The sequence below is a fragment of the Lampetra planeri genome, chromosome 44, assembly GCF_965212315.1.
Source record: "Lampetra planeri chromosome 44, kcLamPlan1.2.h2, whole genome shotgun sequence".
NCBI lineage: Eukaryota > Metazoa > Chordata > Hyperoartia > Petromyzontiformes > Petromyzontidae > Lampetra > Lampetra planeri.
In genome coordinates, this window is record NC_136150.1 from 5,725,028 (window position 1) to 5,740,243 (window position 15,216).

At 50.1% G+C, this 15,216-nt stretch overlaps 1 protein-coding gene across 2 annotated transcripts in view; it reads right to left on the minus strand.

Annotated features, from left to right (window-relative positions):
* Positions 1-15,216, minus strand: part of LOC144732882 (uncharacterized) — a 295,786-nt gene that overhangs the window by 53,579 nt on the left and 226,991 nt on the right. For both annotated transcript variants that reach the window (XM_078614545.1, XM_078614544.1), the window contains exons 12-13: positions 7,927-8,003; positions 1,508-1,646 (exon numbers count right to left, since the gene is read on the minus strand). In XM_078614545.1, the coding sequence (XP_078470671.1) occupies positions 1,508-1,646; positions 7,927-8,003 (216 nt within the window). The remainder of the gene's footprint in view (positions 1-1,507; positions 1,647-7,926; positions 8,004-15,216) is intronic.

Below are 15,216 nucleotides of genomic sequence, written 5' to 3' on the forward strand. Positions count from 1 at the left end.
GAGACGTCTGACCGGCATGGACGAGTAGGCCAAATACCCTCTTAGAGGGGCAGTCTATAGAGCTCGCGACAGAGGTCGCAACCGGGTACCCGATACCCATACCCTACCCGATACCCGGCTACCTGTACCCGGCCGGGTACGGGTACTTGTAGCCGTTTGCGACCCTGGTGCGGCCGGGTACGGGTACGGGTAGGCCGTGAGTCACTGGTGAGTCACCGTTTGTCACTCATTTCGGGTAGGGTACGGGTACCCATACCCGGCTGGGTACGGGTACCGGCCGGGTACGGGTACCCATTTGCGACCCTGGTGCGGCCAGATACGGGTAAGGAATCAAAACCCGTTTGCGACCTCTGGCTCGCGAGCAGTTGTGCGAGAAAAACATTTCAGGACTGCACCTTTAGCTCCACTTATAAACTTTGGGGTGCCATGGTGGCGAGATGTGAACTACCTCGCCTGGTGTGCGGGAGGTCGTGAGTTTGATCCCGACTCTTGATGCCTGCTGCATATATCAAGTTTGCATGTCTCTCTCGTTCTCCTCGTGGTTCCGTGGATTTTTCTCCGGGTTCTCCGGTTTTTCCGTCCACATTTAGAATCGGGTATTTGGCTGCTATAAATGGTCCACACGATAAGCTACTTAGTTGAGCTATCATTTGTGATAGTCAGGTCGCTTCTGGAAAGAGCTGTATAGCTCAGTGGGCCTTACCTGGTAAAATAAACATAGTTCGTAGTTTTAGTTTAATTTAACTTGGGCTAAAGCGAGCCAAGCAGTCCAGATGCTGCCGGCTTGGACCAGGTTGTGATCACCTTTTTGGCTGTTTGTACTTTCTGTTTTGATGCCATTTCTGAATTTGTTTATTTAATTTCTGATTTAGTTTGGTAGTAGGGTGTTGGGCTTGATAATAGTTTTTTTACCCTTTTTTCTGGCAACAAAACTGACACCTTTTTTTACAAGGAGTCACGTTTGCATAGACCACAATACCTGCGGTCGGAATGAAAACAAAAAACACAACTCTGATAATGTATGCACTGTCCTTGAAATTGATTAGTCCACACCCGAGACAGCTTTTCTTAGAGCCTAGTCTCACGTGGTGTTGGACCATGTGAGACGATGCCTTTTTGCATCAAGGGTAAAAAAAACAATTATCATATTTTGCTACTGGCAAAGGAGGTTCCAATGATGTTGGGCTTCTTTCGCACCATACGTAGATGACCGCAGGACATGGGATTTGGTCCTTTAGAAATAATTCATCTAGAGCGTTGTGGGATGCTGTTGGCATGAATGACGCAACAAAAAATGAAAGTATTATTATTACTACCATGGGAATAACGGGCCAAGCCAACTTGCTCTGTTTGAGAACCAGGGTGGGGCCGCCCCCCCTCGCCCCCCCACCGCCCCCCCTCGCCCCCCCCCCCGCCGCCCCCCCCCCGCCGCCCCCACCCCCCACCGCCCCCACACCAGTGGGCATGGGGACTGGCATCATTTCACACGGGAAAAGCCTCTCCTCACCTTGTTCTGCTTGCGGTCGAGGTAGAACTGATGCTGGCTTATGGCCATAGCCCACACGGCCTTGATGAGCGACGGGGTGCCGTACCAGGAGTGCACGACGATGTCACCCTGCCCGAACGAACGGCGGCCCACTGACGCCCTGCAAACAAAAATAATGAATAAACACAAAGGAAATTTTAAAAATACAAAACCGCACGGAACAAAGGAAAATTACAAAATAGATGGATTTCCAGGTATCCTTGTGGCTGTTAGCGTTAACCCCTTTACACAGTGCTACACGGCCAGAATGTAACTCGTGCTTGACAACATATTTATGGTTCCTTCCCCTGAACCTCCAATTAGCACGGTTGGCTACGTACGGCGTGAAAGAAGTTCAACGTACATGCGTCCAGAAGAGATGCTGTCCATGCGGCACTCACGCGTTTTTCTTCACGCCGGCAGTTTTCAAACAACGCAAACGAAACTATTTTTTTAATCTTACCACGTAAGGCCCACCGAGCTATACTATATAGACATTTTTCAGAAGCGACCTGACCTCAAATGATAGCTCAACGAAGCATGTATATTTGTATCCATAACCGGTTTCGCACCGTACGTAGCTAACCATGCTAATCGGAGGTCGCTTACCGTGTGAAAATTTATCGCAGCCAAATACTCTAAACGCACGCCGGTTCTAAATGTTTAGGGAAAAGCCGGATGGACCCGGAGAAAAATCTATGCAACCATGACGGAGAGAGAAACGTGCAAACTGCATATCTACAGCAGGCATCAGGGTGGGGTTCGAACACACGACCCGCTGTATACCAGGCGAGGGAGTTAACATCCCGCCATCGTGGCACCCTGAAGCAAACTCTCTTACGTTCTACAGATTGGCAAAAAAAAGACAATCGCACGGTGTTTTTATAAATTGCAGCAAATCCACACTGGCGTACTCTTTGGTTCTTTCGGGGAGATCACGCGGCCACACGGCCACACGTCCGAACCAGAGTTCGAGACGACGATGTGCCCTGCGGAGACAGCTCGGGTAGTCGGTCGAACGCACGGCCCTCAACCCGCCCCTGCCCTCTACTTCCTCTTCCGCAAGACATTCACGCTCTTGGACAAAAGACGCGCGCTCGCATTCTCAAAAAACCCCGCCGGCTGGCTCAGCGGACGAGAGTGAAGCGGCTCAGAAAATCAGAAGGTTGACCGACTGTAAAACGAAACTAAGCACTTTTTTCGATTTTACCAGGTAAGGCCCACTGAGCTAAACAGAGCTTTGTCAGAAGCGACCTGCCACGAAGGATAGCTCAACGAGAAGTGCCTTATTATTATCATCACGTGGAAATTTACAGCAGCCAAATACTCTAAATGCATGTTAATTCTAAATATGGAGGGAAAAACCGGAGAAGCCGGAGGAAAAATCCACACGATCACGGGGAGAACTTGCAAACTCCAAATATACACGGTGTCAGGGTCGGGACTGAACCCACGACATCCTGCATACCAGGCGAGGTAGTTAACATCTGGCCACTGCCATCATCATCATTGCACGGTCGGTAAACTAAGTCTCTGCGGGGCAGTCAACAACAGCGGTTGGTTTCGTTGGAGGAGAGACTCGCCACCACCATAGGAATGTGGAATTTCCACCAAGTGGCTCTGCAGGGATATAAACGGACGAGATGAGCAAATCGCCTCTATGCTCGTTTGAGCAGGAACGCACGCTTCGACTTCACGAGCGTATTCTCAACAACCCGTGAATGCGTCTCTCTCTCTCTCTCGGAGGGTAGCGGCAATGGGCGCGTGCCGTGTGCCTGCGCTATCGACCAAGTTAATCACGTGTCCTGAAAGCGCCGACCATGCTGTAACACGAATCCCAGCCCATTTACTGGAGTACCCTTCAATTGAGCAGTCTACTGCACCAGTGAGCATCTGCCCCCCCGTAAAAAAAGCTCTGTATACGCGCGTGTGCTCTTTGCGCATGCGTGTGTGTGTGTGCACGCGTATGTGCGTGTGTGCACGCGTATGTGCGTGTGTGCACGCGTATGTGCGTGTGTGCACGCGTATGTGCGTGTGTGCACGCGTATGTGCGTGTGTGCGCGCGTATGTGCGTGTGTGCACGCGTATGTGCGTGTGTGCACGCGTATGTGCGTGTGTGCACGCGTATGTGCGTGTGTGCACGCGTATGTGCGTGTGTGCACGCGTATGTGCGTGTGTGCACGCGTATGTGCGTGTGTGCACGCGTATGTGCGTGTGTGCACGCGTATGTGCGTGTGTGCGCGCGTATGTGCGTGTGTGCACGCGTATGTGTGTGTGCACGCGTGTGTGTGTGTGCACGCGTGTGTGTGTGTGCACGCGTATGTGCGTGTGTGCACGCGTATGTGCGTGTGTGCACGCGTATGTGCGTGTGTGCACGCGTATGTGCGTGTGTGCACGCGTATGTGTGTGTGCGCGCGTATGTGCGTGTGTGCACGCGTATGTGTGTGTGCACGCGTGTGTGTGTGTGCACGCGTGTGTGTGTGTGCACGCGTATGTGCGTGTGTGCACGCGTATGTGCGTGTGTGCACGCGTATGTGCGTGTGTGCACGCGTATGTGCGTGTGTGCACGCGTATGTGCGTGTGTGCACGCGTATGTGCGTGTGTGCACGCGTATGTGCGTGTGTGCACGCGTATGTGCGTGTGTGCACGCGTATGTGCGTGTGTGCACGCGTATGTGCGTGTGTGCACGCGTGTGTGCGTGTGTGCACGCGTGTGTGCGTGTGTGCACGCGTGTGTGCGTGTGCACGCGTGTGTGCGTGTGCACGCGTGTGTGCGTGTGCACGCGTGTGTGTGTGTGCACGCGTGTGTGTGTGTGCACGCGTGTGTGTGTGTGCACGCGTGTGTGTGTGTGCACGCGCGTGTGTGTGTGTGTGTGCACGCGTGTGTGTGTGTGCACGCGTATGTGTGTGTGCACGCGTGTGTGTGTGTGCGCGCGCGTAGAAATGTACACGTGTGTGTGTGTGCACGCGTGTGTGTGTGTGCACGCGTATGTGCGTGTGTGCACGCGTATGTGCGTGTGTGCACGCGTATGTGCGTGTGTGCACGCGTATGTGCGTGTGTGCACGCGTATGTGCGTGTGTGCACGCGTATGTGCGTGTGTGCACGCGTATGTGCGTGTGTGCACGCGTGTGTGCGTGTGCACGCGTGTGTGCGTGTGCACGCGTGTGTGCGTGTGCACGCGTGTGTGTGTGTGCACGCGTGTGTGTGTGTGCACGCGTGTGTGTGTGTGCACGCGTGTGTGTGTGTGCACGCGTGTGTGTGTGTGCACGCGTGTGTGTGTGTGCACGCGTGTGTGTGTGTGCACGCGTATGTGTGTGTGCACGCGTGTGTGTGTGTGCGCGCGCGTAGAAATGTACACGTGTATTACGCCCACGAGTTGTCGTCACGGTAAAAGGTACGGTTTAATATTACTGTAAAATTCCAAGGGGCACGTGGCATCTACAGGCTGCGAATTTCACGTGGAATTTTACAATGAAAACGATCACAGCGTTAAATGAATATGTTTTAATTATCAGCGAAGAAGGGCCTTTATGCAAAACGTCACCTATCATCGACATTTCCTTTAAAGGCCACTGAGTTTTATGTTTTGCAAAGTTGTCCTCATTCTCAGCGGTGGGGGGTCCGTTTTGAGCCAGTGGTGTACATTTGACATTTCCAGTTGTTTTGCACGCAACATACTTTTGGGGCAACCGTGGATGACCACGGTTCATTTTGTGGCAAAGCAACGCTGCTCGTATTACCGACAGCAGCGAGACAATGGGCCACAAGTTGTTACCACCGACCGGGATTGAAACTTGCAACCATCATCGTGAGCCAAGCACTCTTATCACGCCTATGCTTTAAACCACAACGCTGCGAATCGGCTCATAGTGAGCGCTTGTTTGTGCCAAGCAAGGCCCCACAACAGTTTAACAAGTAGGCTTTCGATGCTTTCGCGACCAATATCATCCATAATAGAGGTTTTTTTGGGTTAGATCGCGTAAATATATAAATTGGTGCGTCCTCTGGTCGAGCACCAATTGGGTCGAGGCTCAAAAGAAAGCCGTCCCTTGGTGTGGACCAATAAGTTTCAAGGACAATGCATATATTATCAGAGTGTGTTTTTTGCTTGCATTTGACTGCAAGTATTGTGGTTAATGCACACATGAATCATCGTAAAAAGGTTTCAGTTTTGTTGCCAGAAAAAAGGGGAAACACCCCTATTATTATATTTTGGTACTGGCAAAGGAGGTCTGATGATGTTCCCAGTATAGCCTTCAACATACTTGTGGGCAAGTGCTGGTAGCGAGCACCTATGAAGGCAAACGAGGGGGGGGGCAACACCACGCCCAGCAGCCTTTGACTCTCCAGTGTTTACACCTCATACCAAGTGATTTTTTTTAAGGCTGAGTTAACCCAGGGGAAAGCCCAGGACAGGCTCAGATATTACAGGTAGGAACAACAGTTCCACACTGCCCACCAGGGATTATTTGTCTGTCTGTCGTGCACAGCCACGCCCTCGATTTGTATTTCATAGAGAGCTTCGGGCGGGCTCGGCACCACGTGACGCGCCGCCCCACGCAGCTTGCGCCGCGTGACACGGATCGCACGAATGCGCTGTCCAACGAAGTTCCTACCTGCCCACTCTGAAGGAACGTGTTCGCCACTGTGATCGGCCGTAAGCAGGAATCGAACTCGGCTGGCCGGGTTCGTAGCGCAGCGCCGCTAACCACTACACTACCTCTCCCCACAAGCGGCGGGTGTAGTGCTTGGCAAAACCCAACACACACGGACGCGTAGGAGCACAAAACATGAACACACACAGAAGGGGAAAAAAAAACCCAAAACAGGAAATTAATGTGGAAGAGCAGCCGTAACCCTCGTTAGATAAAGATGGGCTCTTTTGCACTTGAAGGGGCCTCCGTGCATCTTGAGAGCTGACGGTTTATCTTCATTAGGATTGATGGCGTGTGCGATACGTTTCATTTACCACTCGGCTGGCTTAACAACCACGTGCCGCGTTCAGTGGTCGGCAACCGCCCCCCAACCCCCCCCCCCCCCCTCTGAATGCGGGGCGCAAAATCGAAGGAGGCATCGCATTTCGTTCGTTCGCAGTTCCGCAAAATCAAAAGTCCAAAGTCAAAAGTGTCTCTCTCTCGTTCTGCTGCTGGTTAAGCCACAGCAGTGCTAATTCCACATTCCCATTGCGGGAGCCGGGGTAGGCGCGGACTTTCCATCCGTTGTGTGGCAGACAATGGGAGCACCCGGAGCTAAAGACATCGGCAACCTTATCGTCTGTGCCGCCACCTTTATGGTCCATATTCTTAGGTTTTTTCGGTAAAGTCACGTAGGTATAAAATTAAAATGAATAAAAGTAAAATAAAAATAAAATAAAAATCACGACGTTTCGGAGGCAACACAAGCCTCCGTCTTCAGGTGGAACCGTCACAGCACGATAGCTGTATCAAGTGAGAGAGATTCCAAGAAAACAATCCTTGTATATATACTGGTTGAAGGTGGGAGGAGCCAAGGTAGGCCCTGAATATTTTTTTTTTCTCACTGCCCTGCAAGTTGGAAGCATCACGCACACGATATTGATGATTATTATGAAGATGGTGATTTTGATGTTCTTCACACGAACCGTCAACACAACTTTAAAACCTGTTGGAATATGAACTCGGCGACGTCTGTTCCATTGAATATTGCGCAAGAGAATCTCGTGAAGCTGGGGATAAACGAATGGGGACTAATTTGTTTTCCCGAAAACTTTCCTGCACTTGTGTTCCACTGCGAGACGTTGCCACCACACTGTTCGACGCTCTTATCTTGCGATGCTGCCGCTGCGTTGCTAATGTGTGTGTGAACTTCTTTCACACCGCACGTAGCCAACCGTGCTAATCGGAGGTGGTGCACAAGCACAATCAACAACAACAGCAACTCAACACGTTGGTCAATAATAACACTCCGTGTGTGTGCGGCCATTAAAAGTAAAACATATAAATATGATGGGCGACGCTTTGGGCAGTGGCCCGTCTTCATGGCACTTATTTTTTATTTTATCAGCTAAGACCCACTAAGCTATGTAGCTCTTTCTCAGAAGCGACCTGGCCACAAATGATAGCTCAACGAATCGGCTTATCATGTGGAAATGTATAGCACGCGACCACGGGGAGAGACACGCAAACTCCAAATATACAGCAGGCGTCAGGGTCGGGATCGAACCCACGACCTCCTGTAAACCAAGCGAGGTAGTAAACATCTCGCCACAGTGTAGTGCCCTTAAAGTGATTGACAATGTTGTTGTTATTGACGAACGTGTTGAGTTTTATTGTTAAGTGTGCCCGTGCATCACTGGCAACGCAGCAGCGGCGACCGACCCGCGTCTCGTGCGCGCGGAAGGGATCATCCGTGATGAATCTTACCGGCGAGGGTCGTGCACCTCCACGGAGAACTTCTTCTCACGGAAGAAGAGGTTTTCTAGCTGCGCCCAGTGGAAAACCTGGAACACAGGGTGAGAGAGAGAGAGTGCCTTGGTGAGGAGCGCTCCAGCACAGCTCCTGCAGGGCGGAGTGCAGAGAGAGTGAACCTCGCTTGCACCCATCGCTGTCCCCCCTGCTGCCACATGATCCATCAGCTGCCAGCTACGGGTCACACAGACTGGCACGTTCCACAGCTTCTCTGTGGAACGATCCACAAGCTCCTCGCCCCTCGCCTATAGCGCGTGTTTTGCATGGGGTGGTCGCCCATCCGAGCACTATCCAGGCTCAAGGCCTGCTTAGCTTTGGTGATTTGCCTCGGATGAACAACGGGCTGGATGGTGGACCTCCCAACCGGGATTTGAACTTATAACCTTTTGGATTGTGAGGCCCTCTCCCACGGCGCACACAGCTGGAGATGTATGCCACGCTGTGCACATTGACGAACCCCCTGCATTTTAGAAACGAGAAAAGAGGTCGCCGCAATGAACGGGCACAAATCCTCGCCTCTCGTTCACGTGCAGCTGAGCTGTCTGGCGAATCGAGTTAATTTCATAACTTAGCAAACACAATATAGATGTTGGCACACCGCTAAATAGTACACACAAGATAAAGATCAACCATTCGTCTAAAATCTGCATTCTTGCATTGACGTATGTCATAGAGATTTACTGTATTTAGATTTGATTTTAATAGATTTATTTTTTACAAAAAGTCTAACGTATACATACAGTGGTACGAGATATATCTAGATAAAAGTAGCTTCATGAAATGTTTTTAAAAATTATTACTGAGAAGACAGTGGGTAAAGGTACAGCCCTGCAATTGCTGGCTAACGCAACTGCTGGCAGAAGAGCTTCCACACGCGAGTCTCTTGGCCTCTGGAGGGTGTTTTGTCCGACTCTTCTCGGCAGGACAGACGTCTTGGAAGAGGTTATAAATGATACATGTACAGAATGTGTGATTACACGCGCTAATAAGATAAAATACTGAAATTACGAAGCAATTATACAGGCGCGATTAATAACCAGTTTCTAAAACATTTTGACCATCACTCATATAGTTTATGTACTGCAGAGTGTATGTGTGCGTGTGTGTAGCGGTTAGCGCACTGTGCTACGAACCCGAAGACCCGAGTTCGATTCCCGCTCCCGGCCACCAACACCGGTGACGAATATCTGAACCGGTCTTGGGCCTCCCCTAGGTCGACTCAGCCTCAAATGAGTACCCGGTGCGGTGTGTGAACATCGCCACTTGGGAGACAAAGGCGGCCGGGCGTGATGCTGGCCACCCAGCCCTTCGTGTGCCGTGCCGGCCTTCATAGGTACTCGCTAAAACCACTTGCCCCAACAGTCTGTTAAGGCTATACGGGGGAATATTTGTTTTTCTTTGCGTGCGTGCGTGCGTGCGCGGGCTCATCACTCCGTGTGACAGGGCCGATCGCAGGTGCGTGGTTGTAATGTGCGAACAATTTCTAAATAGCTGTTTTCGCATCTAGGCCTTTTGTCAAAGGCCCTTTGAAATGCTCTTTGCATGCCGTGTTTGGAGGGTAACTTGACGCTGCTCCCTTGACGCAGGGATTTCGACAAGGATCCTCATCGCAAGGGCTCTACGCTCTTTCCCCCTCTCCCCTCGAGTGCTCGACGCACGGTGCTCGACGCTTTTTGTGCTTGGTTTGTTGTCCTTCCCCTGCGCCACCGATTAGCACGGTTAGCTACGTACGGACGGTGCGAAAGAAGTTCAACGTAGATACAAAACGACCAGCACGGTGAAGCATGCTCAAACAACCCCCATTGCCGACAGTGTCGGGGACGCCTTCATCCAGCAGCGGATTGATAAAATGTCTGTAAATTCCAGTCAAGGTTTGACTCTGTCTATCATACCTCCCAAGTTCGATAAAACGATTGCCACTTTGTGAGAAGTCAACATTGCTCGTCCCACGGAGAGATACAGGAATGTGGAATTTCCTCCATCGGCTCGCGAATGAGCGCCGTCCCTTTTCATTGTTTGAGCGTAAAGACAAATCACCTGCCATTGTGACGCATCTATCATTCATAATCCAAGTATTTATCGATGAAAAAATAAGAATAGGCCTCACCCTTTCTGGCAATAAAAACAGGTGTTAAGATGTCCAAACACCAAACAGATACCTATTGGAAGGCATCAAGTCTATTGTGGCCCAGATAAATCACAGGGCTGCAACAGTCCCTGGTGAGAATGAAACTAAATGCACCAATGTGGCCTTAAACATGTGGCAGAGAGCAAACACCGTCACCAAACGGCTTATTTAATGGCCACTCAATCACAAGGTCCAAACGGGAATCTGTGGGTCATCCTATAAAACCCACCAGCAGTGGCCCTTTAAACAACAAAGGTCTACTTGTGTCCAATTGTGACGAAGTAACACAAGGCCCAAACAATGGGCTCCCCCCAGGAAAGAGAGAGGAGGAGGTGGTGGGGTGTGAAGTCAATAAGGCTCAGCGTGCATCTTTAGGACTCAAGGGCTCTTCTTTGCAAGCTTACGGGAGGGATAACCTGGCAGTGTTTTCAAATGCACGCAGCGCGTGTCTCTCATCTCCTCCCTTTCGCCATGCAAATTGGGATGAGGGGGGGACTGTGGGACTTGGTGCTCAAGACCGCTTAAAGGAGGGGTGTCCAAACCTTTTTGCAAAGAGGGCCACATTTGATAAAGTGAAGGTGCCCGGGGGCCAATAGTTCCTTTTCACATTGTTTTAACCACAAAAGTTACGTGGAAATACACACCGTTATAAAACAATTTCCATTGTCACAATTACCTTCATTTTTCAAATGACAATGTAACCAAATATAAGCCACTCAGGCAGACGGGAACAACTCTAAAAACGCAATTCTGCCTTTCATTCAGTCAGATAACATTGAATAAACTGTATCGAATACCTGAAATTTCCATGAGTTTCATGATGTATTTATTCTGACAGAGCTGGCGAGCCATAAATAACACGTTATAAGACCGAAGCTGCGGGCCGTATGAAATCTGCCCGCGGGCCGTGATTGGTCCGCGGGCCGGACTTTTGACATGCCTGGCTTAAAGAGTCGAAAGTGAATCAGAATCAGAATGTTTATTTATACTTGGAGGAGGAATCCGATGAGCTATGAAACTATTTTTCACAGATGTCCAGTTAGAGGGCACGGGGTCTCAGAACGTTACAGCAACAAACAGTACAAAAATACAACAGGAGTGCAAAGTATAGGAAAGGTAAACAAATCACTTTTTAAAAATAACGACTAAACTATTTTAATCTTACCAGTTAAAGCCCACTGAGCTATTAGCTTATTTTTCAGAAGTGACCCGGCCACAAATGATAGCTCAACAAAGTAGCTTATTACGTGGAAATTTATAGCAGCCAAAATAATCGAAATCATATAAATGCAAACGAGGCAGCAAGCGAAGCGAAGGGCGGATGGCGCGTCTGTGTACCGTACAGATATAAGGAAAAAAACGAAGATGCTCATCGCTAAATTCTATTACAAATATTTGCATTTTATTCAGCCCCATCCATCGACTGCCAACGGTTTTTATTCGTACACGTTTGGTTTCTGGCAACACAGAAACGTGTGCAGAAAGCAGTCCCCCCCCCCCCACACTTTGCCCGTTATGCATTATGCAACAAAAAACCATCGGCGGTTCCTGAAGAACTGCATTTGTGGTCCCCTTGTCCAAGCCAGGTTGGAACCAGAGGTCGCAAACGGGTTTTGATTCCTTACCCGTACCCGGCCGCACCAGGGTCACAAATGGGTACCCGTACCCGGCCGGGTACGGGTTCCCGTTCCCTACCCGTACCCGTACCCTACCCGAAATAAGTGACAAACGGTTACTCACTGGTGACTCACGGCCTACCCGTACCCGTACCCGGCCGCACCAGGGTCTTAAACGGCTACCCTTATCCGTACCCGGCCGGGTACGGGTAGCCGGGTATCGGTAGGGTACGGGTATCGGGTACCCGATTGCGACCTCTAGTTGGAACCGTTGGCTCAACGTTGACCTGTTGATGTTCCATGTGAGACTCAGAAGTTCCCATAAAATTGTAACTTTTTTGTCTGTCATGATGAGTTTTCTCGTCATGGACAAGTTTGACACGCTTAAAAGGCAAAGCCTGTAAGTGTGTGTCGCCTCTCGTGGCTTTTAGGCGAGTTCATCTGCCGAGTGCACGCCGTATGTTACAGTAAGCCGAACTTCTTTCGCACCGCACGTAGCCAACCGTGCCCATCACGGATTCTCACGGCCGTTCTGACCAGGCCGACCGAACGGCCATAGCCGGGATATGCTGCTCGCTTCAACCGGGCCGAGCGAGCCTCGCTCGGCCCGGTTGAAGCGAGCCTCGCTCTCTTTGCCAAAGGTGGAGCTACCGGCAAGAAAAAGAACAGGGGTTTTACCCTTTCTGGCAATAAAACAGGACGTGTTAAGATGTTCAAACACCAAATAGAAACCTTTTGCAAGGAATTAAGTACTGCATTGACCGCACGTACTTGTGGTGAGCATGCAAGCAAACACGCTCTGATAATTATATGTGGGATTGTCTTTGAAACTGATTGGCCTACACTAGAGACAGCCTTCTTTATGGCCTAGTCTCACCAGTGTCAGACCAGCGAATGCCAAAGATGAACAATACAAAGACAATGCCACTACCAGAGCATTTATAGCTCGGGGTGGGCAGCTACATCATGGGACCTTTTTGCCAGTATCAAAGTATGAAAAATAAGAATGGTCATACTTTGAAACTGGCAAAAAAGGTATCCCATGGGCTACCGGCGTTCGTTCAGCCGGGCTGCCCTCAGCAGCACTTTGTAATGCCGCGGGTGGACGCAGTAGTGGCACGCGTGCCGTGAACACTGCGGTCCCTCTGAGCATGCAGGTCAAACTCCAGGGGTGTTTTCTTTCTTTGAAAAAAAAAGCGTAGCCCAAAGCTTACAAAAGTAAAAAAAAAATGTTTGGGCTTCTACACTGCTGTATTAATGCATGCTCGGTCAAGCATGGGTTTTGTTTGTTTGAAATATCACCGCTGCTTCCTGTCGCCTTTGTCTCTCCCTGGTGGCAATGTTTACACACTGCACGAGGTACTAATTTAAGGCCGAGTCGACCTAGGGGAGGCCCAAAACTAGTTCAGATAATCGTCACTGGTGTTGTTGGTGGCCGTGAGCGGGACTCCAATCTGGGTCGCTGGGTTGGTAGTGCAGGTCGCACTCATTACACACACAAAGTGCTGACCACAAATGAGACACAATACCTTGTTGAACTCATCAAGGATGATAAACCATCATCATGCAAACTCCGGTCATCCTCGCAGCGGCTTGCGGCTCGCCATCGAACAAAGACGCTCACTGCAGCATCCACGCACTTTCAAATGCGCTTCTGCGGCCGTCTGGAACGCTCTTCCTTTCCGAAATTAGAAAGCCACTGGAGGCTCCACACTTTTAAATCATCCAGATTGAAAATTAATTTCTTTAAAACTGCTCTTTGTGTTTAGTTTGTTGTCCTTCCCCCGCACTTCCGATTAGTATGGTTGGCTACGTACGATGTGAAAGGAGTTCAACATACATAGAGCCAACTACTCCACATGTGCACACACGATCCCCGTTTGTTAGAGAGTACCTATTAAGGCCAGCACAGCACAATTTGAGTGTTATTTCGATAGTACCATTACCCAGCTGGGTATGTGTACCTCCAGTGCTAAAGTGTATGCATTGGAACGGGTATCCACTTCACATTGACCTCGGGGAGGATCCAGGACAAGTTCGGATACCACTTGCGACTGACGTGTATGGGTGGGAAATCCAACTCGGGTTATCCGGCATCGTGGTGTGTAGGTTCACGAACCACTGCTCCAACCGCTCCCCATATATACACACACACACTGGGGTGCACAGTATTCTGTACGCTGTAAAACTGTCCAGATTTCACAACCGCAGCAGTGAACAGATCAATTCAATTCACAGCTTCCTACATAATTGAAACGATTACATTTTTATATTTTAGCTGTGTGCGATTTCTTAAGAATTGGGCTTTGGGCTATAACGGTAGCCTACAATGGTTTAATTTTTTGCAAATGGTGATGTTACAAAGCACCCTTAATGTCCCACCGTATAGCGAACAGCACCATTTGGTAATTCCCTGCAGAAATCACCGCACATCTATTGGGAGATTGAACCATCCACTGTCTGCACGGCATTGAGTGAATGCACACTGGGTTAACGTTCTTCCACATGGCTTTCGTCTGTTCAATGAGACCCGCAAAAAAAACTGCATCAGTCGACTACGCTTATTTTATTTACCTACATATATCCAGGAATGCCAAACTTCTGTTTCAGCAGGGCTTTTATTTTTTTAAAGATGTTTTCAGCCAATTAATGAGTGTTCACACACGTGGTAATAAACCGAAGCAACCAGAGTTAACACACGACCTTGCGCGAGGGGTCAACACTCTGTCCCCTGTACAGATGGAAACAGATGGCGATTAGGCCCCACTTGCTGTGCCGCCCTCCCCTGGCGAGCCAGGGTAGTGCGGCACCTCCTCATCGACACCGGCGGGAAGCGAGTTTTGCAACATCCGCGTGTGATCCGTCAACCCTCGCTGCTGCCTCCACAGTGCTGGATTACAGGCAGCCACATGCACGGTCGTCAACCACCGCCGCACTGCACAGTAAAACATGACGCAATCGTGGGCCGAACATTAAGGACCATGTTTTTTTTTTTTACCGTGAATACACTTTTGACTTTCACATGTATGTAGTTGCATACAGAGACAAATATCATCCGTATCGTCTAACATGCTGTTGGGGCAAGTGCTGTTAGCGAGCAGCACTTCGGCAGCACCACGCCCGATCACCTTTGTCTCCCTAATGGCCATTTTTACACATTGCACCAGGTATTAATTTGAGACTGAGTCGACCTAGGAGATGCCCAGGACCGGTTTAGATAATCGTCACTGGTGTTGGCCGTGAGTGCGCATCAAACTCGGGACGCCGGGTTCATAGCGCAGCGCGCCAACCACCACACTACCGCTCCCCGACATGCAAAAGACAAAGATCCCCCGTATAGCCTTAACAGACTGTAGGGGCAAGTGCTGTTAGCGAGCACCTATAAAGGCCGGCACGGCAGACGAGAGGGTTGGGTGGCCAACACCACGCCCGGTCGCCTTTGTCTCCCTGCTGGCGATGTTTACACACCGCACCAGGTACTCATTTGAGGCCGAGTCGACC